This window comes from Thamnophis sirtalis, unplaced genomic scaffold (genome assembly GCF_051295495.1).
Source record: "Thamnophis sirtalis isolate CommonGarterSnake01/CBP01778 unplaced genomic scaffold, rThaSir2_p1.2 scaffold_5, whole genome shotgun sequence".
In the NCBI taxonomy this organism is placed as follows: domain Eukaryota; kingdom Metazoa; phylum Chordata; class Lepidosauria; order Squamata; family Natricidae; genus Thamnophis; species Thamnophis sirtalis.
This window is the reverse complement of record NW_028261385.1, coordinates 35,022,641-35,045,918: the sequence shown is the minus strand read 5'-3', so window position 1 is coordinate 35,045,918 and position 23,278 is coordinate 35,022,641. Positions and strand designations below refer to the sequence as shown.

Here is a 23,278-nt window from a genome sequence, read left to right as displayed (position 1 = left end):
ATAGATTTTTGTGTTGGGAATCTGGAATTCTTCACACACCTAATCTGTATATGTATACACATTACATTTCTGTATGATAATCAAGAATATAATCTCTGAATAGAAAAGAGTGAGCTTTCTTTCACATAAACTATGAGATAATTTTATAATTACATTTGAAGCAAAGGAAATCAGAAGATTCTATTTTTTTTTCTTTCTATACTTTTCTTTTTTATTTGCTGTTTTTGTTCTTTATTAGTTTGGGTTGGATTTTATGCTCTTTGTAAAACTTTTAGTTAAAATTACTTTAAAAATGAATATTATTTTACCATTTCACTCCAAAGTTTTTTGCCAGATATAACATGTATAAGAGGCAGAATTATACTCTTACGCTTAATCTAAAGTATTTCAATATGAGGACTTTCATTAAGACAACAGTGAACAAATCATGCCATTCTTAAAAAGCATGACAACTGCAGTTCATAAACAACAGAAGGAAAAAGCAATACAGGAGTCCTCGACTTACAACTACAATTGAGCCAAACATTTTTGTTGCTAAACAAGACAGTTATTAAGTGAGTCATGCCCCAGGGTGTTGTGCAGGCAGTTCCAGGAGTCAGTGTTGATTTGAAGGCTCATACATACATCTCCAGAGAACATGCTACAGAAATCAATCAACATAAAGCCACAATTAAACAAGAATAGATTGGCTTATGGTAGTTTGAAAATTCATAGTGTTGAAAGTGCTTGCCATCACTTCTAGATTTCATTTAGTAATTCTTTGCCTGGATAGGTTGCATTCCCTCATGCCTTCAGATACCTATGCCTTCTCTTTTGATTATATATTCACATCAAGTTAGTGGGCTTTCCCATTAGGTCTTATATAGTAATCCTCAGGGAGGATACATACTTATATGGGAGGACTCTATTGATATAGTGAGAATTATTTCCGAATAGATATCTATATATAAAATAATGTAGCAGTCTTTAATAACTATCCATTAATCACAATTTCTCTGATTGTTTCATTAAGAACAAAAAGGCTAATTATGGACGTAATACAAGCTCAGCCTGGGGAGTCACTTGCAAAAATTCTGGAAATACCAGCTTCTGAACTTCAGGTAACCATTCCATTTTGTATGTATCTGGACATTTCAATTCCGAAATAATATTGTAAAAAACACATTTGCGAATATATTCTTAAAGTAAAGTAGTCATCTCCATTCTGGAGAATAATTGAACAAGTATGTTATGTGCTTATTTTGCCCTATTTCCAATAACTTAGATTAGCACTCTTCTTCCTTCGTTTAGAAGCTAGGATAATGTGATCAGTGCAGGATGATTCCGTAGACCCAATAGCTTATCCTTCCCTAACATGATGAGTTTCAGACATGGTGAACTACAGAACCCTGTCAGCAGAGTTTCAGACCCTGCTGGCTAGAGTCTCCCTTAGCTCAGAAAATAGGGATGCCACTACTTGCTTCTCTAGTGAGAGGTTTCCCGTTCAACATGGTATATGTGATTGGATAGAAAGATCAAAAACATTCTGAGAAAATGTCAGGAGTTGCATCACAGTATGTTTACATGCTTTTACATATTGATCTATCTCCGTGATGGCGAACTGATGGCATCCATGTCCAAAGTGCCATGTCACCTGGCACGTGCGGCGTCACCCATTCCTCTTTTGGGTTTGATAATATGAACCCGGTATCTGATGACATTTCCAACACTTTTCCGATTTATTCTTGAACATTGTTGCTATTCTCATCGGGGATAGGTGCCACCTGTAAAACATCTTATACAAATTTTCTTTATATGCTGTTGACATTGTCATTTTATATTTTGAGACTACAATTTCTACCAATTCTCTAAGTCAATCCCATATCCAAAGTTTTTCCCCCAAGCCATCACAGATTCTTTAACTTGTCCTTCTTCTAGCTTAACTTCTAATAAATATCCATATAGTTTTTAAATTATCTTTTCATCATTACCTATCAACATTTTATCTAACAGTCATTTTATCATGGAAACCTTCCATTTTAAGATCTTTATCATATTTAGAATGTATTTGCGCATATGAAAACCAATTCATCTTTATACCCTGCTGTTCCAGTCTTTGCATAGATTTAACTATGCATTCAATATGCATATATGCATATTCAATATGCATTCAATAACTTTGCATTCAATATTTCACCATATCTAACTGTTTGTTCCTTTTTGTATGTTATTGGATATGAAAAGGCTTCAATAGTTGATATCCAGACTGGAATTTTTAAATAATGTTGCCTTTTAATCTTCTCCCAATTTAATAGCAAAGCATCACGTATATAATGTCGTCTAAAATACCCCTGTGTTTTAGTTCCCTTGTACCATAGAAAAGAGTGCCATCCCAACAACAAATCATGTCCTTCTACAGTCAATAATTTAGAATTTCTTAATGTTATCCATTCTTTAATTATATTCCAGTTTTTTATCTCTTGCCTTCTGTAATATTTGTGTCTTAATTGCTTTCTTAGTGAGTCTTATATGAACTTCTCTTGGGAGACTGTTTCTCACTGCATATCATGTATATGGACTTGAAACACCTCGTCTATACCATCCATCATTTTTTCTTTGTTTATCTCCAGGGCATCTGCCAGAATTTCTATCATTATTTCTGCCAAGTTTTTTCCATTTTCCACTTCCATGTGTTGAAATCTGAGGAGCATAATGAATTCTTAACCACTACATTGGTTTCCTTGCATGCTACATCTATCTGTTAGGAAATATTTGTTTTGTAATAATTGAACTAAAAATATTTCTTGCCTTAGGCTTGTTTTTTAAACCACTTTTAAAAAGAGTTATTCCTGTTAAGGAAACCAGTGTAGAGGTAAGAACTAAGGACTAAAGCTAGGCATTCCGGATTCAACTCTGCCCTCAGTCACAGGAACTCACTAGGTGATTTTTGATTAGTCATTCACAGCCCAACAAGCACACAGATTGCTGTAGGATAAAATGAGGAAAGCTTTCTTCTTCTGGATGTCAAGGAAGTCATCTTAACCTCCAGAAAAGGCAGGATATGAAGAAATATGAATAAAGCCAGCCATGTAAAAATGCTACAGCTCTCTCTGTTTCCACACCACCACAAAATCTGTCTTTATTGCTGAATCTTCCTTGCCCTGCCCAATGTTTTTGTTAGATGTATTGGTTTTGTGTATTCATGAAAATATAGAATATGCAATTCTTAATTCTGATATGAACATATAAGCTTGCTTATATAAATGGTGGTAATCTTTCTCTGCCTATAAATACAATATATACCTGCAATCTTACTTATCTTGCTATTTTTTCTTAGGAAACGGAACATAAGAAAATAATAGAAAAACGTGCAATTTTGGATTCTAAAACACCAGAGAAAATGAAACATAGTCAATCTATCCTTGAAGAAGGGCAATTGCCATTAGAACAAAAGAAAAGAAAAATTCAAAGAAACTTGCGAACATTGGAACAAGCTGGGCTGGTTTCATCTGAAAACAAATATCAAGAAATCATCAATGAAATAGCCAAGGTTGTAGCAATATTATTATATTTTTCCAATCATTTTCTTTTTTCATCTTGAATATAATAGGTTCATTTTGAATAAAATAGCATGTTGTAAAGTGAAATGTAAGCATCAATGAAATATTCATAGTAACCTAAATTAAAGAAATGATAGGGTTGGATATCTGAATATGATATTTATTCATGAATTTTAAATATATAATTTTTTTATTATTAACTTAATTTGATTGCAAGTTCATCCTGCAATGACTCTTAGTGGGTTATTCTCTGAACTATACTTAAAAAAAAAAACAGTTGTGGTAATGAACTACATGATGCAGCTTCAATATGTTTAATTCAGTTGCCTGAATTGTAAAGATTCATACATAGTGTTCATTTTTAAAGTGCAAGGATGGTTTTGTAGTTACCATGTAGAAAGTATAGTGCATTCAGCTTCTCCATAATAGCAAAGTGTCCCAATTACTTGCTTCCTAAATACCAATATTGAATCTCAGTGTTGAAAACTGGTTATGCCTAGATGAAATTAAACATTATATAGCATCACAATGAGCGCTTTGTTTGGATAAGGAGATTATTTTTTTATATTGTGTTCCTATTGCTTATAAGCTGCCTAGAGATGAGTGAGCAAGTGGTCATATAAATTTCCTAAATAAATAAATGAACAATTGCTTTGCCAATATAAATAGTCCTTGATTTTCAACCAGTTGTTTAGTGGCTGTTTGAAGTTACAGTGGCACTGAAAAAGTGACTTATGACCATTGTTAACACTTATGACCGTTGCAGCATCCCCATGGTCATGTAATCAAAATTTGGACACTTGCCAACGGCTTGTACCTATGACAGTTGCAATGTCCATAGGACATGTCACCTTTTGTGATCTTCTGACAAGGAAAGTCAATGGGGAAACTAGATTCACTTAATAACCATATTGCTAAGTTAACTGCAGTGATTCACTTAACAACTGTGACAAGAAAGGTTGTAAAATGGAGCAAAACTCATTTAATAACTATCTTGTTTAGCAACAGAAATTTCCCTTCAGATTTCTATCATTCCTTTTCCTAAAACCTTACTTTATTCTTGCAGCTTTCTAAGGTAGGGTTTGTTTGCAGATTTAAAAAAAATCCAGGTTGGAAATGAGTTTTCCTCTTTTGAAATGATTTTTTAGGATATCAGAAATCAAAGAAGATACAGACAACATCGAAAAGCAGAGTTGGTAAAACTTCAGCAGACACTGAATGCACTCAATTCCAAGAAAGCTTTTTATGAAGATCAAATAAATTATTACAATACCTACATTAAGACATGTTTAGATAATTTGACAAGAAAGTGAGTAAAATATTTTCATATACAAAGAAAATACTTTCTATGGCAAATGTTTGCATTATTGTTATCTGTTACACCTTATTAAAAATCAAAACTATGCTGTTTTATGTTAGAAAATAAATTACTGAGCCTTTTAAACATTTAAACAAATCTTAAGGACATTGAGGAACCTCTCAACTTAGGCAATGTTGAGACTATTTTTCATAATTATATGGATGGCTGCATATTTTAATACAGAACAGCTTGGTGCTGTGAAAAAATTATGGAGACACTGTGAGTGTTATGAATCAAAAAGGTTTGGGAAATTGGTGTAATATCATTCTAAATGCTTTCAAGTAAACAACTTCATATGTAAAGCAAGTGATCTTTTCTAGAAGCTGGTATTATGCAGGGATTGTCAATTTATGTCCTTTACATCAGGGGTCCCCACCTCCTGCATTGCAGACCAGCACTGGTCCGCAGCCCTCCAGGAACTAGGCCACACAAGTGAGCAAAGCCCCATCTGTGCATGCACGAGATCTAGGCAACTCACAAAACTATGCTCCCCGTTCGTGGGAAAAAACACCCTCCACAGAACTAGTCCCTGGTGCCCAAAAGATTGGGGACCACTGCTTTAGATGCAGGCTCTGGGGCACGTTGCATTAATATTGAAGAAATTTACAATTTAAATTCAGTACCAAAATGGTTGATCACTGATAGTGCTGTTATAAATAAAGCAAATAAGAAGAGGGAGTGAATGTATCATGCCTTGCAAAACCAAATAAATTATGTCTTTAAGATTTCTAATCTAAAAACAAAATATTTCTCTAGTAACTACACTGTTATGGGACACAATATTTTGCCCATAGTCCTAGATGGGCAAAATATTATTAATGAATATATTCCCTTCCACAGAACGGAAAAATGCCTACCCCTTATACTCCTGAAGCACATAATTCAGGGTCTATGACAATTCGCCATGGCCAACTTGCTGCAGGGCAACTCACCATGGCCATCTCGCCACAGGAGAATTCACTGCTGGACCAGAGTTACACTAATATCAAAGAAATGATGGAATAGAATCTTTAAAGAAAGTGTGCAAAAGGAGGGACAGAATGAAATGTGAATGGCAAAAATTTAAAATAATTTTTATTTATTTTAAATAATTAAATAGAATTGTTAAATTGTTCCATAGCGAGTTGTCCTGTGGCAAGTTGGCCATGGTGAGTTGGCCACAGCAGGTTGGCTGTGGCAAGTTGTCCCATTCCCCATAATTAATTATCTTTATTATTGCACAGCTTTTTTCCCCTGAAAGTCCAGAAACAAGGTCAGGTCTTTGCATATCCAATGCCAGCTTGGTCTAGTGGCTAAGGCTTCCAGGCTAGAAACCAGAAGACTATGTTCAAGTCCCAGCTTAACAATCAAAGCCAGTTGGATGACTTTGGGTCAGTCACTCTCTTTCAGGCCAACCTACCTCACAGGGTTATTGTCGGGAAAATAGGAGGAAGAAAGAGCATTAGATTTGCTTGCCACCTTGAATTGTTTATATATAAAATAAAGGCAGCATATTAAATAAATAAATAAATAAATTTCATCCAGGCATCAAGACATTAGGAAGATCCTGGCTCATAAAATGAGGGTGGAGGTAACGATCGTCAACTCGTTCTTATTTTCATTTCATTTATTTATTAACAGAGATTCCCCTTTTAATAACAACTTGTGAGTCCCTTTATTCCTCAAAAAAATTGAATATAAAAACATTTGTATTTATTTTAGTGTGTTTATTAGCAAAAGGAAAACATGTTTCTTCTGTGACTAGCCTAACATTTATTTATCTGATTCAATTTACAGAAATTCACGAAGATCTATTAAATTAAATGGAAAGCAAGAGGAGAAAAGTGGAAACAAACTGAAGAATATTTCACTGAAATACACAGCAGCAAGACTATATGAAAAGGGAGTTATTCTAGAAATCGATGAACTTCAGCCTAATCAGTAGGTGTTGTATAGCTGATTTATTTATTCAAATGGATTTTTCATTTTAGAATTTAAATGAGTCATTTTTCAGAAGTGTTTTGGTTTTAACCCCTTAGCATTGTAATGTGAATATATTTCTATTTACAAATGATTATTTTTCTCTTCTCTTCATAGATTTAAGAATGTGATGTTTGAAATTACACCTGGTGAAGAAGTGGGTGACTTTGATATTAAAGCTAAATTCTTAGGTGTGGAGATGGAAAAAGTACACCTCCATTTTCAGGTAAATTGTATTTTTAAATCATATGTGCTTCATTAGAGTCTTTTCAGGACTATTGTGGGAGTAGAAAGAAGAAAATAACTTGCAACATACATTTGGGTAGCATCTGAGGACCTATTTTGAAATGGAGGGTTTTACAATAGTTTATTCTTGTTAAAGGGATCTTCATTTCAAACACTAAAAAAGCAGAATTCCATCAGTTACATGCAAATCAGTTCTTGGATTTGTTGCCAGGTTTATTACTAATAAACTTTGAGATAAAACACACACTGCCACAAATTAGGAGAACTGATTAGATCAGTGCTTTTCAACCATAGCAACTTTAAGATGTGTTGATATCAGCTATCAGAATTCCTACCCATCATAGGGAATTCTGACAGTTGAAGTCCACACATCTTCAGGTTGCCATAGTTGAGAAACACTGGACTAGATTACTCCGACATCACTATTGACAATTTGCATAAATCTCTATTCAGTTTTCTTACAGAGGTGCTTTCTTGTAATGCAGGATTATAAAGTAGTCACAATTCAGCAGTACTTTGCCAGTATTTTGGGGTTTTTCTGGTTTTGCATTTGTCGTTAGGTTTGGGTCTCTCCTTTCCCAGTACAAGAACACTAATCTTCCCCCAAATAAAGGAAAAATAACAAGGAAGCAACAAACTACCATACTGTATATTATAGCAAAAGCAAATAGTAAATAGCAAATAGTAACTGACTCATCAAATTGCTTGCCTTCAGGATAAATTTTATATAAAAGTGCATGATAATTACTGGCTAGTATCTTAAATTCTAGAGGGTCACATTAAGTTGTCTAAATAGAATGTTTTCCTAGTGAACAGTTTTGTGCTTGTCCTAATTGTATCAATGGTATAAATGGTTTTGAGGCTCCTTGATTTTAATTTTCAAGATTGAATTTAGATCCATCTAGCATGGGGGGGGGGTGTCAAACTCACATCATCACGGTGGCATCATGTGACATATTGGGACTTTTTTCCCCTTCACTAAACTGTGCGCAGGCTGGGAGTTTGACAGCCCTGATCTAGCATTAGGAAAAATGCTAGGGATGGCTGTTTTCATATTTTGTTTGTCTTCATGTTTAATTTATAAGCATTGCTAATTCTGATTTCAATTTGAAAATTCTTTAATTTTTCTGCCTTGCTGCAGGACTTGCTTCAAATGCAATATGAAGGTGTTTCTGTAATGAAAATGTTTGAGAAAGCTAAAGTGAATGTAAACCTCCTGATTTTTCTGTTGAACAAGAAATTCTACGGAAAATGATCCACTACATATTGTTTCAATCAAGTCCCAGTTCTGGCTGTAGCTTAAATATTTCAATCTATTATACAACAGATCTTTCTTCAAGGCAGCCCAGAAGAAATTACTTGTGTGCCTTTTTCATCGTTTGATAATGTAATAATAAAATAAGAAACTACGAATCAGCTTAAAACACTTCCTGATTTCTGTGGTGTTGGTACTCAATTTAAAAACATAAGATCAAGTGACATCCAAACACTGTATGTCTGATTTTAAAAATATGGACATTTTAACAGCATATATAGAAATCTTACCTCAGTAAAATTATATATGTGTAAATCAGTATCAAGTACAGTTTTCCTTATTATTCATAGGAAAAATAATTTCTAATATGAGTCTCTAAAGAATAGCTTTGGCAAATATTTCTTAAGTGCTATTTTTCCAGAAGCCTGTCAATTGTAAAATGAATTATTGTACAATTCAAAGTTTTATAAGTAATAATAAATTTAACATTTACTGTATAAAATATATATTTTGCAATTCATTCCTATTAAAAATGCACTACTGCCTCAATAAAATCTATACACAGCCTTTTAATTTAACTGTAAAGAAGTAATTGGAATAGTGATCTGTTTTTTGCAGTGTATTTGAGGTATTTTAAATAAATTGTGCCTGTCTTTTTTGTAAGAAAACAAAATTCACAAATAAAATGCAATAAATCGTAATCTACTTAATTTTTAATTTTCTTTCAACAAGTGTAGTTCTTTTATATCTAGTTGGGAGAACTCAGCCACTATGAAGTAATACTGCTGAGCCTGCTTATGCAGGCCCAGATCAAAGAGTTTCTCGCTCCATTTCCAACAATGGACTATTCCTTTTAAATTTTGCAGTGGCTTTGATGGAACATGGGTTGACTACAAAATCAAGGCAGTAACCCAGATTTTCCGTAACTGTAACTTTATTGATTTTTTTAAAAAGATGCTAAATTAAAAGGTAAACAGTGATAGAAAATTAGAAAAGAAAAAGGATAAAAATAACAAAAGTAAATGTGCTGAAAAGAAAACAGGAAAATAAAAAAATGAGTTCCAACTTTAATTCGGGTATAGATATAGATATAAAGATTTAACGTGCTTTTTGGACTATAAGACGCACCGGTGTATAAGACACACTAAGATTTCAAAGAGGTAAGTAAGAAAAAAAAGTTTTTGTCCTCCCTGGCCCCCAGGAGCACTCTGCATGCTTCAGCAGGACTGGCGTAAGGCAAAAATGCCCCCGTTTTTCACCAAAACGGAGCATTTCTCCCTTCCCCCAGCCCTGCTGAAACCTGCAGAGTGCTTCTGGGATGTGGGGGAAGGCAACAACACCCCCATTTTGGTGAAAAACTGTAGGTCTCAAAAATCCATCACAGCAGGTGTCCAAACTGTCTGTTTGCCTTCACAGAGTTTATTTGGCTTTTATACAGTTTCAACAAGCAAAGCAAGAGCATAGGTAGCAACAGCATCTTATTGGCTTATTCTCCTTGTCAATCTCTAAGACCATCGCAGCCAGGGTAGAATCTCACGTAACTCCCTGGTAGTGCCTGGTTCTACTAATTAGGTGAGCTCATAGATAGTTGAGGTAATCGATTACTAAGGCGCATGGCAGTTTGCTGCTCACGGCCCTTCTATAACCTTTGTATAACCTCTACCAAAAATGGCCCATTTTTCACCAAAATGAGAGCATTTCCCCCTTTCCTTAGCCCTTCTGAAGCCTGCTGAGTGCTTCTGGAAGGTGGGAGGAGGAGAAAAACGGCCCGTTTTTCACCCCTGTTTCACAAAAATGGAGTGTGGGGACGTGGCTTCAGGAGGCCAAAAATGGCTGTATTCGATGTATAAGATTTCCACGCTCTTTTGGGTGGGGGTGTCTTATACTCTAAAAAATATGGCAGATATATTAGAACCTCATACTTCTCCTGCTTTATGCCTCTGCTTCAGCTCCCATCTCCCCATCATCTATGACTTTGGCCACTCTGAACTGCATGGCTAAGATGAAATGGTTGCTGTATTCTCCCTTCACCATCTCCCTCACTGCCACTACCTCCAGCTGACTTCATTGCTTTCCTTGTCTCATCTCCCCTCTGCTGGGCTCATGTCTGCCTTCTCGGCCACCAGGCTCCTGGCAAGCCTACCCCCTTGCAACAGTCTCAGCTTGCTCTCAGCAATGGGTCATGCATGCATGATCACCACCAACCCTCCCCACCACCAGCATTGGTGAGCCCAACAGAAAAGACAAGGTGAAGAAAATGAAGGTGAGTTAGAGACAGCAGCAAGTTGGTAGCGGTGGAATATATCTATTTCATCTTGGCCATGCTGTGCAAGGAAACCAAAAGGTAGACATGGAGGGCGGGATAGGTGGTGGCAGGAAGTGAAATGGAGGCAATTTGCATAATGCAGGAAAATGTGTCTTAAGATTGCTGCATTGGTCATAAATGCAGCCAATCGCCAAGTGCCTGAATTTTAATCAGGTAACTCGGGAGTGCTTTAGTGATCATAAATGTGGTGACTGGTCATTTTTTCAGTGCCATCATAACTTTAAGCAGTCATTGAACAAATGGTCTGAGGACTATCTGTATGATTATTTGGTGGTTTTATTTTGGATCCAGTAAAGGAAAGCCCCAGAGTTCCGAGGCCATATGCATTAACTCCATTTCTGAGAACAATAAAGAGAGAAGATAACAAGCCTATTGTTCTGACATCATTTGTAGGTTTTCAGAGATATCAAGTTGACCACTGGGAAACCAAAGAGTTTGATTACACATGGTCCTAAAATTTAAAAGCTATTTTACATTCATTATTAACGATCCATGGGAATCAGGGTTCCACCACAAAACCGCATTCAACTAAACCGCGCTCGACGAAACCGCGTAGCTGACGTCATCAACAGGGCGACAACAGCGCGGAGATAGAAGCACGCTGTAAACGCTAAACCTAAAATTAACCCTTAAACCTAACACCCCTAAACCTAACCCTAAACCTAACCCTAAACCTAACCCTTAACCTAACCCTAAACCTAATCCTAACCCTTAACCTAACCCTAACCCTTAACCTAACCCTAAAGCTAACCCTAAACCTAACCCTTACCTTAAGTTGAATCGGCTTGCTTTCAAAGTGCTATTTAAAGTGCCCTTCTTTCTCCGCGCTTGCTGTTGTCGCCCTGTTGATGACGTCAGCGACGCGGTTTAATCGGGCGCGGCTTAGTCGAGCGCGGTTTTGTCGTGCCACGGGGAATCGGGTGGGTTTCAATCAGTACAGACTGGTACAGCCATACCGGATGGTGAAATGTAGCATGCCTTCCTGTACCCATTGGCTCTTTCACTTGCCCCACCCATCCTCACCATGCTGCCGAAAAGTTCTCAGATGAAGAACCAGAAGAAGAAAGAACTGGTGAGTGGCTGGGATAGGGCGGGAGGATGTTGGGGAAGAGAGAAGAGGCAGAGGGGCTGCTAGAAGAGTATGTGCATGTACACAGGCTGTGGGTTTTAAAAAATGAGTGAATCCAGAAAGAGGGAAGAAGCAGAGGGGCTAGAAGATACTATAGGAACACACGCTTCCAGCCCTTCTGCCTCTTCCCTCTTCCTGGATTCACTCAGACATTTTGAAAACTCACAGCTTGTGCACACTCACACACTCTTCCACTCTTTTAAAAACGTCTGAGTGAATCCAGGAAGAGGGAAGAGGCAGAGGGGCTGGAAGTGTGTGCATGTAATACAGCCTGTGAGTTTTAAAGATGTGAATCCAGGAAGAGGGAAGAGGCAGAGGAGCTGGAAGGTGTGTGTAAGATGGTCAGTAATGTTGAAGACCGGCAAGGACAGCCATATTTCCTCTGTAAGTAGCTGTTTTATTGTTTTTTGTACTTATTTTAATCTTATTTAAGCAGTAAGTGCACAAAATAATAAATTTCCTTTTTTTATATCTTCTTTTTGTAGTTCATTCTTTGGGGCAAAGAATTAAGTGACATCGACTTGGCCACTCCCACCCAGTCACATTACTGCCAAGCTACTCCCACCTGGTCACATGATCACCAAGCCACTCCCACAAAACAGGCTACACCTACAGAATAGGTTCTAAAAAAATTTGAAACCCACCACTGATCGGAATGTTGGCAAATCTACAACAAATCGATTGAAATATTGCTGAAATTTAGGAATGAAAAAGCCAGTTACATTTTAATTAGCAATAGCAATAGCAATAGCAGTAGACTTATATACCGCTTCATAGGGCTTTCAGCCCTCTCTAAGCGGTTTACAGAGAGTCAGCATATTGCCCCCAACAATCTGGGTCCTCATTTTACCCACCTCGGAAGGATGGAAGGCTGAGTCAACCCTGAGCCGGTGAGATTTGAACTGCTGAACTGCTGATCTAGCAGTAGCCTGCAGTGCTGCATTTAACCACTGCGCCACCTCGGCTCTTATACATACTTATATTTATTATTTTATTTACTTATATTTGTTTAGCTGTCCATCTCCCATGAAAGTGACTGGGTGGTGTAGAACACTAAATTAAAAAAGAATAAATGCTTTAAGAACAAGTACAATTTTAAAAATTATATATAAGCACACAAACAGGAGAGATGATATTAACCCCAATAAGGGAACCATTGCAAAATCTCCCTGGGACCCAGTAGTGGGTTTCAAATTTTTTTAGAACTTCTGTAGGTGTGGCCTGCTTTGTGGGAGTGGCTTGCCGGTCTGTATCTGGGTGGGAGTGGCTTGCCAGCCATGTGACTGAGTGGGAGTGGCTTGGCAGTCATGTGATTGGATGGGCGTGGGCAACTTGTAAAATGTGGTGAAACTCACTTAACAACGCTCTTGCTTAGCAACCAAAATGTTGGCTCAGAAACTCTGGCATTTGAAGCACATAAGTCTTAAAGCTGTCAAGTTACAAGACCCTTGCACCCCTAACCCTTTAGAAAAAAAACCCAGGGATGTTCAAACTTGACAGCTTTAAGACTTTAAGGTTTAGATAGAACTCTTAGAGGTGGGCAGGGCGATTGATGAGCCAGTCAATCATTGAGCGGTGGGTGGGTAAAGCGTGGTGCGGACGGGCAGGGGGGAGGGAGTTGGAACCAGTTCTAAACGGCACGGTAGATTTGTGGAACCTCTTCTATAGAAGAGGTTAGAACTGGCAGGAACCCACCTCCGCTGAGACCCCAGGCCTGACAACACAGCCAGATCTCGAGGGACTTGTATAATGTTGAGAGAGATTGAGCTAATGTCACTTCCAGAGACAAAAAAAATCCCCAATGAAGGCATTGTAGCATTTTAAATAATTTGGTAAAGGAAGGTAAAGGAAATGTGCATGGAATATATGTCCAAGTACAATTATTTAATCTGTTTCATCAATAGAAGCACTAAATGTCACAGAAGGCAACATGTAGTACCAGTCTTAAATCTTTGCCTCTCTTGGCTTAAACAGATTCTATTAAGTGTTCAAATTGGCCTAACAGCTAGACCAATTGCAAGAGGAACCCCACTGAACTTAACATAAACATCATACATAAAGAATATTTTTTGGTTCACACATGACAAGTGTAGATGTTGGACTTTGCCTTTCCACTGTATTAACGTGAGAGGAGTCACGGGATAGCACCGAGGGAGGAAAGCAATGGTTGTTTTCCTATTACGAAATATTCCCACCCATTCCCAAACATTAGCAGGTTTGTCCATTTAGTTTTATTTCTGTTAGCAACAGGCAAGGCCCTTTTCTATTATGTCAAACTTTTTAGATCCAAGTATCATCACCCTGCCAAAAGTCCTGCCAAAACAAAAAAAAATTAGCACATTATGTCTTCACTGTCTTGCAATTACCAAATCTAATGCTGTCTTCCCCCGCTCAACTCTCGGGACGCGGGAGAGGGAAGAGGAGCAGCATGTATCCAGCCTCCCACTCCGTTTTGGGGCGGGGGTTTAGGGGACCTCCCTCGGCCTCACAAGGCGGCGCGCTTCCTTTCCCGTTCCCTTCCCCGCAAGGCAGAAGGAGTCTCGCTGCGCGCCGCTGTTCCCTCGATCCTCACCGGCGAAAGCGGCCATGGGGCCGCCGCTCGTCCTGGTCGCCCTGGGCTGGATCGCGGTGCTGGCGCTTCCCTTGCACGGCTTCTCCCCCGCGCGAAATGGTAAGGCGTTCCTGCCAGACGGGAAGCGTGAGTTTTAGGGTGGTCGCGGCGGGGGCAGTTCAGCCATATTTTCGAGCACGAACGGGGACCCTGCGCTGAGTTCTCCTTGTCGGTGTCCCCAAGGAGCAATAAATAATTTCCCCCCCCCCTTTAGTTAGTTAGTAAGTAAGTAAGTAAGTAAGTAAGTAAGTAAGTAAGTAAGTAAGTAAGTAAGTAAATCTTTATTACGGTCAAAGACCAGCACCCCCCCCCCCTCCTTTCTTAAAATGAACGCCCTTTGCTAGGAAAAACCTCGGGATTGACAAAAGGCGAAGCCGTCCGGGTTTGTACCTCAACTGGTGCTTTGAACTTTGCCTGGCAAGCAAAAGGCTGGATTTTCTACTCCGCCTTCGCTCGCTTGCGTGACTTAATAAACTCATGAAGCACTTAATGTACGTTGGGTGGTTTAGAATTACCACTGACATTTCGATGTGGTGTTGTTGTTTTTTAAATCTATCCCACTGAGGCTGCTTTCGACAGAAACTTGGAAGTCTGTTTTGAGGAGCGGTGTTTTCAATTGTGGCTTTGTTGTGGCTTACTCTCAACTTCTTTAGAATTGTCTTTACTGCGGCTGTTCCTCATTTCTTCTTCAGTTCGATTTTTTGCCAGCAGCTTTTCCTTCCCAACACTTCCTGGATGCGTTGGACTACAACTCCCATTTTCTTTGGCAGCACAAACACTTGGGCAAGAAGGGAGTTTACAATCCAATTCGTTTGCAGAATGAGAGTTTAGAGCAGTGGTTCCCAACCTTTTTTTGGCCATACCCCTCCCCCAAAGCATCTCTAAAATCCTGATGCTCCCTCCCTATGACATATAATTCTTAATTTACTCCCAATGTGAACTCTATTCATGCGGAGAGAGCCTGAAACTTGGTTTAAACAAGGTTCAAATTGCCCCCATTAAAAATCAAATTGCCCCTCTGTGGGACTTGGGCCCCTCGTTGGGAACCATTGGTTTAGAGTAAGCTGCTTGAGAGAGTGATTTTGCATGGCTCTCCTGCAAAGCAAAGTACTTTATTGAATTTGATCCTCACTATGAATGTGACTTCAGTTCTATAGGTCTATAAAATCAGTTTTGGTGTTTTCTTCCTCTGTGGTAACATTAGAACTTGAGGCCAACAAAAGAAAGTTAACTTAAACATATTATTAAACTGGAATTATCAAAGAGTAGTAGTAATAATTAATTTAAATATTTTAAATAGGAATTGGACACATTGTTGAAATATACAGTTATTCATCATTAATAACCATGGAAATGTATTATTTCAGTTGTCAGTTGTATTCCTAGTATTGGGGATGTGATAAGGGAATGGTGATGCTCTTACACATGATTAGTAGGCTTGAAACAGGCATGTGGTTTGTTTATTTATAATATTTACAAATTGCCTCAATTGTTATCTAGGCAAGATATACTCTCCTAGAAATACCAACTCCAAAAACTTACTTAAACATCAAACAGTAATTTATGGTCACCCAGAACCATCCAGGTTAAAAGCACATCAGAATGGGATGGTCTTCATAGGCTTACAAAATGCAAATGTTGGGCAATTCAACCTTCAGGGGAATTATATTCTGAAGAATGAGGATTACCATTGAAAAGAAAACTGGGACATGTCCCATAAACTCCTGTGGCAATTCAGGAGACTTACTCTAGATGTTCAAGTCACAAAGGCAGAATCGTCAATTTGATTCATTATTAACAGTTGATATTGAGCAAAGGCTAGATTGGATATTTGGTATAATCTAACATGACTTTATATTTTGAGTTTGTTTCAAAACTATTGAATTATCGAGTGGTGAAATACTATGGAACTTTCCATTTTCTTGAATCTCATTGAACTGATGGGAGATAAGCAGACAGAAAGCAAAATAATATATGTTGTGAAAGAAAAGTCCCTTTTAAATGTTAGCTGAATTAGGGTTTTTTTTTAGCAGGAAAAAAGCATTATTTAGTTTAACAAGTTTTTTTTATGTTTTGTATAAAAGCATATGATTTCTTTAACAAAATAAATTTTGATATTTGTGCTACCATGTGTGTGTTATAGTGTAATCTGCTGTAACAAATCATCTGAAACCAGGATTTAAAGAGGACGAGTTAAAGCTCCCTCCTGTACCTAGTCAGCTGACTTCAGTGGACTGGAAAATTTATTGTATAAGAGAGACTGAAAGAATGGGATATATTTAATCTCAAGGAAAAAGAAAGACTGAGCAATGTCAATAGAAGAACAAGAATTGTATTCCTTAAAGCCAGATTGTAGAGCATAGAATAACAATTTCAGGCAGATTCCAGTTCAGCAAATGTCATAACTCTCTCCTCCCTCAATTCCTTTAAATAAACAAGTTACTGTGATATGCCACTAGGAAGTTAGTTATTTCTATTTCTGAATAGAAAAATAGACTAGAAAATGTTTTCAATCATAACAAACAACCCCCATCTCACCCATTTTCCTTCAAGAACGTATGGCAGTACGTAGAAAGATAGGAAACTTTCTAACTGGGGATCCAGATTTTGAAATGCGCACAAACAAGATGGAGTTACACATACAAAGCGGGTGGAGAAGAAAAAAAGAAAAACACCACTTCTGTCCTGTTGTATAAACAGCATACTACCCAAAAGGCAATGGAACAAGTAGTATGGGAAACCATAGCCGGTCACAAGCCCGGATAAATGGGGAGTGTTGGTTCCCGTGGCGACGGAACCGTGAAACAAGCTGAGAACCCAATGGCAGGACAACACACGGATAAACAACTCTGTAATCCGTGACGTTCTGCCTTTGGCCTTCACAATGCAACGGTCACTGCCTTGTGGACGTTGACATTTACGAAGATTAAGTCCAAGTCCAAGAACAAGTAGTGGGAATAACCTTAGTTCCCTGTAATTATCATTGTGATTTTTAATAATTGTGTTGTATTTTTAATGTTACTCAAAGGAATAACATTTACAAAAGAAGGAAATAACAACAGGATATCAGCAACAGTGGAGTAAATGACGGCAAACTAGAAACCCAATTGGAAACATTGTGTTTTCGAGTACCAAAATAACAGCACAACTTCCCATGAGGAGCTATATAAGAACTTTATTCAGATAAACATAAACACACTTCAGCGAGTCAGTATGCCAGAAAGAAGAAACAGACCACTTATACAACATCTTCCAACAAAATGGATACCCATTAGAGGTGGGTTACTCCTGGTTTGGCCCAGATCGGGCAAACCGGTAGTGGCAGCGGCATGAGTCTCTGCCCACCCACCTGGACCCTTCTGCCCATGCGCAGAAGCGTCATGCAAGCACAAGTGTGCACACAAGCAAACTGGTAGTAAAAAAAAAATGGAAACCCACCACTGATACCCATGCAACTTTATGAAAAAGTGCACACAACCCAGTACAATACAACTCACTACAGCACATCCAATATAACATAGGGAGAAGATAACGTTCCCATGTATCAAAAACTTATCAGAAATATTTTTTTCATGGTCTTCTACTGTTTGAAGCAATACGAATCTAAGCAGCATGTAACATACCATTATGGCAATGCTACAACTACACAGCATCACTATAGCACACAAATGTTCTCCAAACCATTTTAAACAAACCAGTAAGCCCAGAAAAAAAAGGCTCATCCACAGTTTATAGTTCAAGAACTGAAGCAGCCACCAGCAGGCAGACTAGCAGAGTGCATGCAAGACCACTAAGAACACACAGCAGTAAAAAGACTTGACAAAAACTCCTTAATTTCACAACAAAGAGACAGATTCAACCATAATTTCAAATGGGAAACTATTACACTTAAGGCAAATCCAAAAATGCTCCTGAAAGCTTGACATTTAGACCATTTGACCATTAAGTAGATATATAGAGATAAACCATATTTACATACCATCAAAAAGATGTTTAAAAAAATCTAAAATAAAACAAAAAGACCACTACACAACCCCTCCAGCGGCCCCACATTCATATAAGCAAATATCAGTATTAACGGCAATCGACCAAAATACAGTTCACCTCCTGAATCCAGAAGTATGGTAAAACAGTGCTTGGAGTCTGGTGAGGATTCATGCAACTGGTAACATCAATGGCACTTTTTAAGACCAAACTTGCTTTTTGTGGCTGTTTAGTGGTTTGAAAAGTGCTAGGTTAATAAACATGCAGATCCTGTTTAAGGATGGGATTACTTTTTTGTTTATTTTTTTCATGGTCTTATATAGCAATATGAGTCTAAACAGCATATAACATACCTTTATGATAATGATAATCAGCATAAAACAGTAATGTAATATAAATTGCAATGGCATAAAAACTACCTCAACACAATCATCATCATCATTATTTTTTAGGTACTTGTATATTTCTAGAATTTTCATTCCACAGTTGATACGCTAAATTTTAATGTCGTAAAGAATGACTTGGTAATGGCCACATTTGGAATACTGCATCCAGTTTTGGCTGCCGTGATGTAAAAAAGATATTGAGACTAGAAAAAGTGCAGACAAGAGTAACAAAGATGATTGGGGGACTGGAGCCTAAAACATAACGAACGGTTGCAGGAACTGGGTATGTCTAATCTGATGAAAAGAAAAGGACTAGGAGTGACACGATAAAGTGCTCTGATATTTCAGCGGTTACCACAAAGAAATGGGGAGTCAAGCACCTGAGGGCAGGACAAGAAGCTATGGGTGGAAACAAAGCAATGGAGAAATTTCCTGATGGTTAGAACAATCAGTGGAACAACTTGCCTCCAGAAATTGTGATTGCTCCAATATTGGAAGTTTTAAAGAAGATACTGGACAACGATTTGTCTGGAATGGTATGGTCTGTGATGGCAAACCTATGGCACTCGTGCCACAGGTGATACGCAGAGCCATTTCTGAGGCATGCGAGGCATTGCCCCGTCAGCTCCAGCACGCATATGCACCCTGCTCATTTTCGACCTTGATTTTCAGCCATTTTTTGCCCTCCAGAGGCTTCCCTGAAGTCCCTGGAGGGCGAAAAACAACCCAACGCGCAAACCAGAAGTTCAGGAACAGACTTCTGGTTTGCTCATTTGGCTGTTTTTCACCCTCTGGAGGCTTCAGGGAAGCCTCCTGAAGCCTCGGGAGGGAGAAAAACGGCCCAACGGGCAACCCGGAAGTCCGTTCCCAAACTTCCAGTTTGCGTGTTGGGTTGTTTTTTGCCCTTCAGAGGCATCAAGAGACTTCCCTGAAGCCTGGGGAGGGCGAAAAATGGCCCAATGTGCCTCCCGGAAGTCCAGCGGTTTTAGTGAAGCCTGTGTGCATGCACGAGGGAGGGTTGTACTTATGCGTGGGGGAGAACACATTGCATTATGGGTGTGGGCATGTGTGCGCATGACCCCCCCTCCCCATGCTTTTGGCACGCCTTGACAAAAAGGTTAGCCATGACTGGTATAGTGTTTCCTGCCTAAGCAGGGGGTTGGACTAGAAAACCTCCAAGGATTTTTGTTTAGATTTCTCTATGAATGGTGTTTGCACAGCTTCAAATCCCACCAATATGCTTCTTTAGACAGTTTATCCAATTCACTTCATAATATGTTCCACACAAGACATCCAATCCTATTCATGACTCCTGGGATTTCTCACTTCCTTATAAAAGTAATTTTGATTAGCAGTTTTCTTCTGTTTTAAATTGAGCAAGGAGAAATAACCTTGCTTTGTCCTGATAGTTTTCACCAACCCCCAACCCCCAGTTATAAATGTTTATGAACTGAAAAGTAGCCAATATTTAGCCAAAGATTCCATGGATGAAGGGTAGAAAATTATTGGGACGGGATAGTTACTGTAGGAAGAAATGGGATTGCAATTCATTGCCTTGAGCAACGAAAGGAAAGGTAGAAATCTAATCAATCAATCACCATCTGCAATGATTCCTTTAAAGCCCTCATAATGGCATACAAGAGGACTGCTGTACAAATGGAAATAATAAATAAATAGGATTTCTTTCTATTTAAATTGAGATTTTTATTTTAACAATCTGATATATTATCTAATTAATATTCAGCTACAATAAAAATATATGACTATTACACACATATAAACTAAAAGTGTAAAAAAGGTAGAAAATACAGTACTGTAATGATATCTTGCTGAAAATGTTTTGCTTACGATGGCACTAAGCTGATCGTATATGACATATGAGTCGTATCATTGCGCTATATTGATAGCAAAATTAAATACATTTTTTCAACTCTAAAAGATTGATATGTAATTACCTAATACCATAATATTTTTTTTTCTTTTTAGGCTCTTCTTTCAGGAATGGCACACAGTCTATTCTAAGAACCTTTCCCATGGGAGTACAGAAAGAAAAATATGAACAAATTCCACTTTCGGATAACGATGCTGAAAACGATTCGGAAATTGGGTCAGGATCTATCAGTCACAGCAGAACACGGCCTCTTCCAAAATATGTTCTACGGGAAGGTGTGGAATACTACCTACGAAGTCGATGGCTGACCTATTTCGTTCCAGGAGTCTATACTCTAGTTGCGTCCCTGAGTCTTCCTCTGAACATCACAGCAATCTTTCTGTTTTTGCTAAAAATGAAGGTGAAGAAGCCAGCTGTAGTGTACATGCTCAATTTGGCTTTTGCGGACGTCCTTTTTGCGTGTGTGCTTCCTTTTAGGATTGTCTATCATTTTTCTGGAAACCATTGGCCTTTTGGACCTGCAATGTGCCGCTTTGTCACTGCAACATTTTACTGCAACATGTACTGCTCCATTCTGCTGATGACAGTGATCAGCATCGATCGTTTCTTGGCTGTGGTGTATCCAATGCAATCTCTCTCCTGGCGCACCCTAAGGCGTGCCTCTGTAGTTTGTGTTGCCATCTGGCTCGTATCTATTGCTGCAGTCGTTCCTTTGTTTATCACTGAACAAACAAGGAACATACTTCCTCTAAACATTACAACTTGTCATGATGTACTAAATGAAAGTGACCTCCAAGCCTATTACCGCATTTTTTTCACTATTTTCTTTTCTTTTTTCTTTTTTGTGCCATTAATTGTTTGCACCGTTTGCTACGTCTGTATCATCTGTTGCCTTAGCTCTTCAAACATCGCTATAAAATCGGGTAAAAGAGGACGAGCTTTATTGTTGTCTGTGGCTGTTTTGTCCATTTTTATTATATGTTTTGGCCCAACAAATCTTCTCTTGCTAGTTCATTATGCACATTTTGCTTACAGCAATTACACAGGTAATATATATTTTGCCTATCTCCTCTCTGTCTGCATTAGCAGTGTAAGTTGTTGTATTGACCCTTTGATCTATTATTACGCTTCCTCTGAATGTCAGCGTCAGTTGAGCAATTTATTATGTTGCAGGAAGGACTCTGAACTCTGCAGCCTTACTTCAGATAATCCTCTGGGCAGCAGAATAAGCCAAAGAACTACTGGCACCAGTACAATGGATAACAGTCTCTATCGAAAATTACTAACTTAGAAACATTTTTGGGTGTTTCTGGTATATGTGCCTCCATTTTATAAAATACTGCTGTGAGGACATGAACACCCTTTATCAGTTTGTTTTATTAACATAAAATCTGTCACTCTAAGAATTGCAATAAACTTTGGGAGATTTAAGTAGTATGTCCGTACATACATACATACATACATACATACATACATACATACATCTTTATTTCTAAAAATGGAACACAAATTTTTAAAATGCTGTTAAACTTTAATGAGACCTTGTCTTTTCTAAGACCTATTTGAAGGATCATGTTGTTACCTTTTTGCACAAAAGTTGGTTGTCCGGAAAGGTACAACAACACACAATTCCTTTTTGTGTCCAAATCACCCTCTCTGAGATGTGAGCCACATTGATCCAGGCAGTCTCTCATCAAGCATGGTTTTTCTCCCACCACATCAGAATTATTATATTCTTCTGTGAACATCAGAAACAATTTGGGAGGCATAGAGATTAATGAAAAAATGCAGCAATGGGAGCCATGGAACAATTCTTTCTTTGTGATTTCAATAATTTGAAAAAATGGTGAAGCCATTGTTTTATCGGCATAGTGCTTTCTTGGGTTCTTGGTTAAATGCTGAGAACTATGCATAGATTTTAGGACACAATAAAGTCAAAGTCAATAAACCTTGGATCTACACTTGTAGTTCTAAAGATCCATACTGATGCAGTGGTTAAAATGTATTATTGCAGACTAATTCTGTTGATTGCCGGTAGTTTGATTCTCACTGGCTCAAGATTGAATCAGCCTTTCTATCCTTCTGAAGTCGGTAAAATGAGGACCCGGATTGTTGGGGGCAATATGCTGACTCTGTAAACCACTTAGAGAGAACTGTAAAAGCATTATGAAGTGGTATATAAGTCTTAAGTGCTATTGCTATATTATTTTTATATGAATGCGTATGCATATATTCATGTATGCTAAATACACAAACATATGCAAAACTTACTTTGTAATTTTTTGCTCTAATAAAGTTGTACAAATGTTGATGGGCAGAGCTGTTTTATATTTCATTTTTGAAAATTGAATTACACTCAGTTAATAAATGTGCAAATGGACTTTGTGTTTGTGATTTTCTATTAATTCGTAATTCAGAAACTGGGTATCAAAACAGTACTGAAAATATGCCACATGTTAAATTTTGAAAAACATTTATTCATTCATTCTCTACATAAATGTACATTCAGGTAATACTACTGCTTTTCCAATGCCCAAACCAAATCCTAGTTTCCTAATATAGGTTCTATATTTACAGTAATGCATTTAATGA

The 23,278-nt window shown here is 38.0% G+C and overlaps 2 protein-coding genes across 3 annotated transcripts in view; both read left to right on the top strand.

Moving 5' to 3' along the window:
- The window catches only part of IQGAP2 (IQ motif containing GTPase activating protein 2), a 126,086-nt gene extending 117,026 nt beyond the window's left edge, over positions 1–9,060 (top strand). For both annotated transcript variants that reach the window (XM_014053677.2, XM_014053678.2), the window contains 6 exons: positions 1,013–1,100; positions 3,317–3,529; positions 4,688–4,848; positions 6,676–6,819; positions 6,976–7,084; positions 8,246–9,060. In XM_014053677.2, the coding sequence (XP_013909152.2) occupies positions 1,013–1,100; positions 3,317–3,529; positions 4,688–4,848; positions 6,676–6,819; positions 6,976–7,084; positions 8,246–8,359 (829 nt within the window). In that variant the 3' untranslated portion in view covers positions 8,360–9,060. The remainder of the gene's footprint in view (positions 1–1,012; positions 1,101–3,316; positions 3,530–4,687; positions 4,849–6,675; positions 6,820–6,975; positions 7,085–8,245) is intronic.
- A 5,233-nt stretch (positions 9,061–14,293) lies between these two features.
- On the top strand, positions 14,294–23,066 carry LOC106539008 (proteinase-activated receptor 1). Its single transcript, XM_014053676.2, has 2 exons — positions 14,294–14,485; positions 20,782–23,066. The coding sequence occupies exons 1-2, from the start codon at positions 14,401–14,403 to the stop codon at positions 21,975–21,977; spliced, it is 1,281 nt and encodes a 426-aa protein (XP_013909151.2). The 5' UTR covers positions 14,294–14,400; the 3' UTR covers positions 21,978–23,066.
- The last annotated feature ends 212 nt before the right edge of the window (positions 23,067–23,278 follow it).

Bases quoted from the DNA above. Each gene is read 5' to 3' on its own strand.
- LOC106539008 (XM_014053676.2), top strand. From the start codon at position 14,401: ATGGGGCCGCCGCTCGTCCTGGTCGCCCTGGGCTGGATCGCGGTGCTG. The intron at 14,486-20,781 runs GTAAGGCGTTCC...TTTTCTTTTTAG, and splicing joins CTTCTCCCCCGCGCGAAATG to GCTCTTCTTTCAGGAATGGC.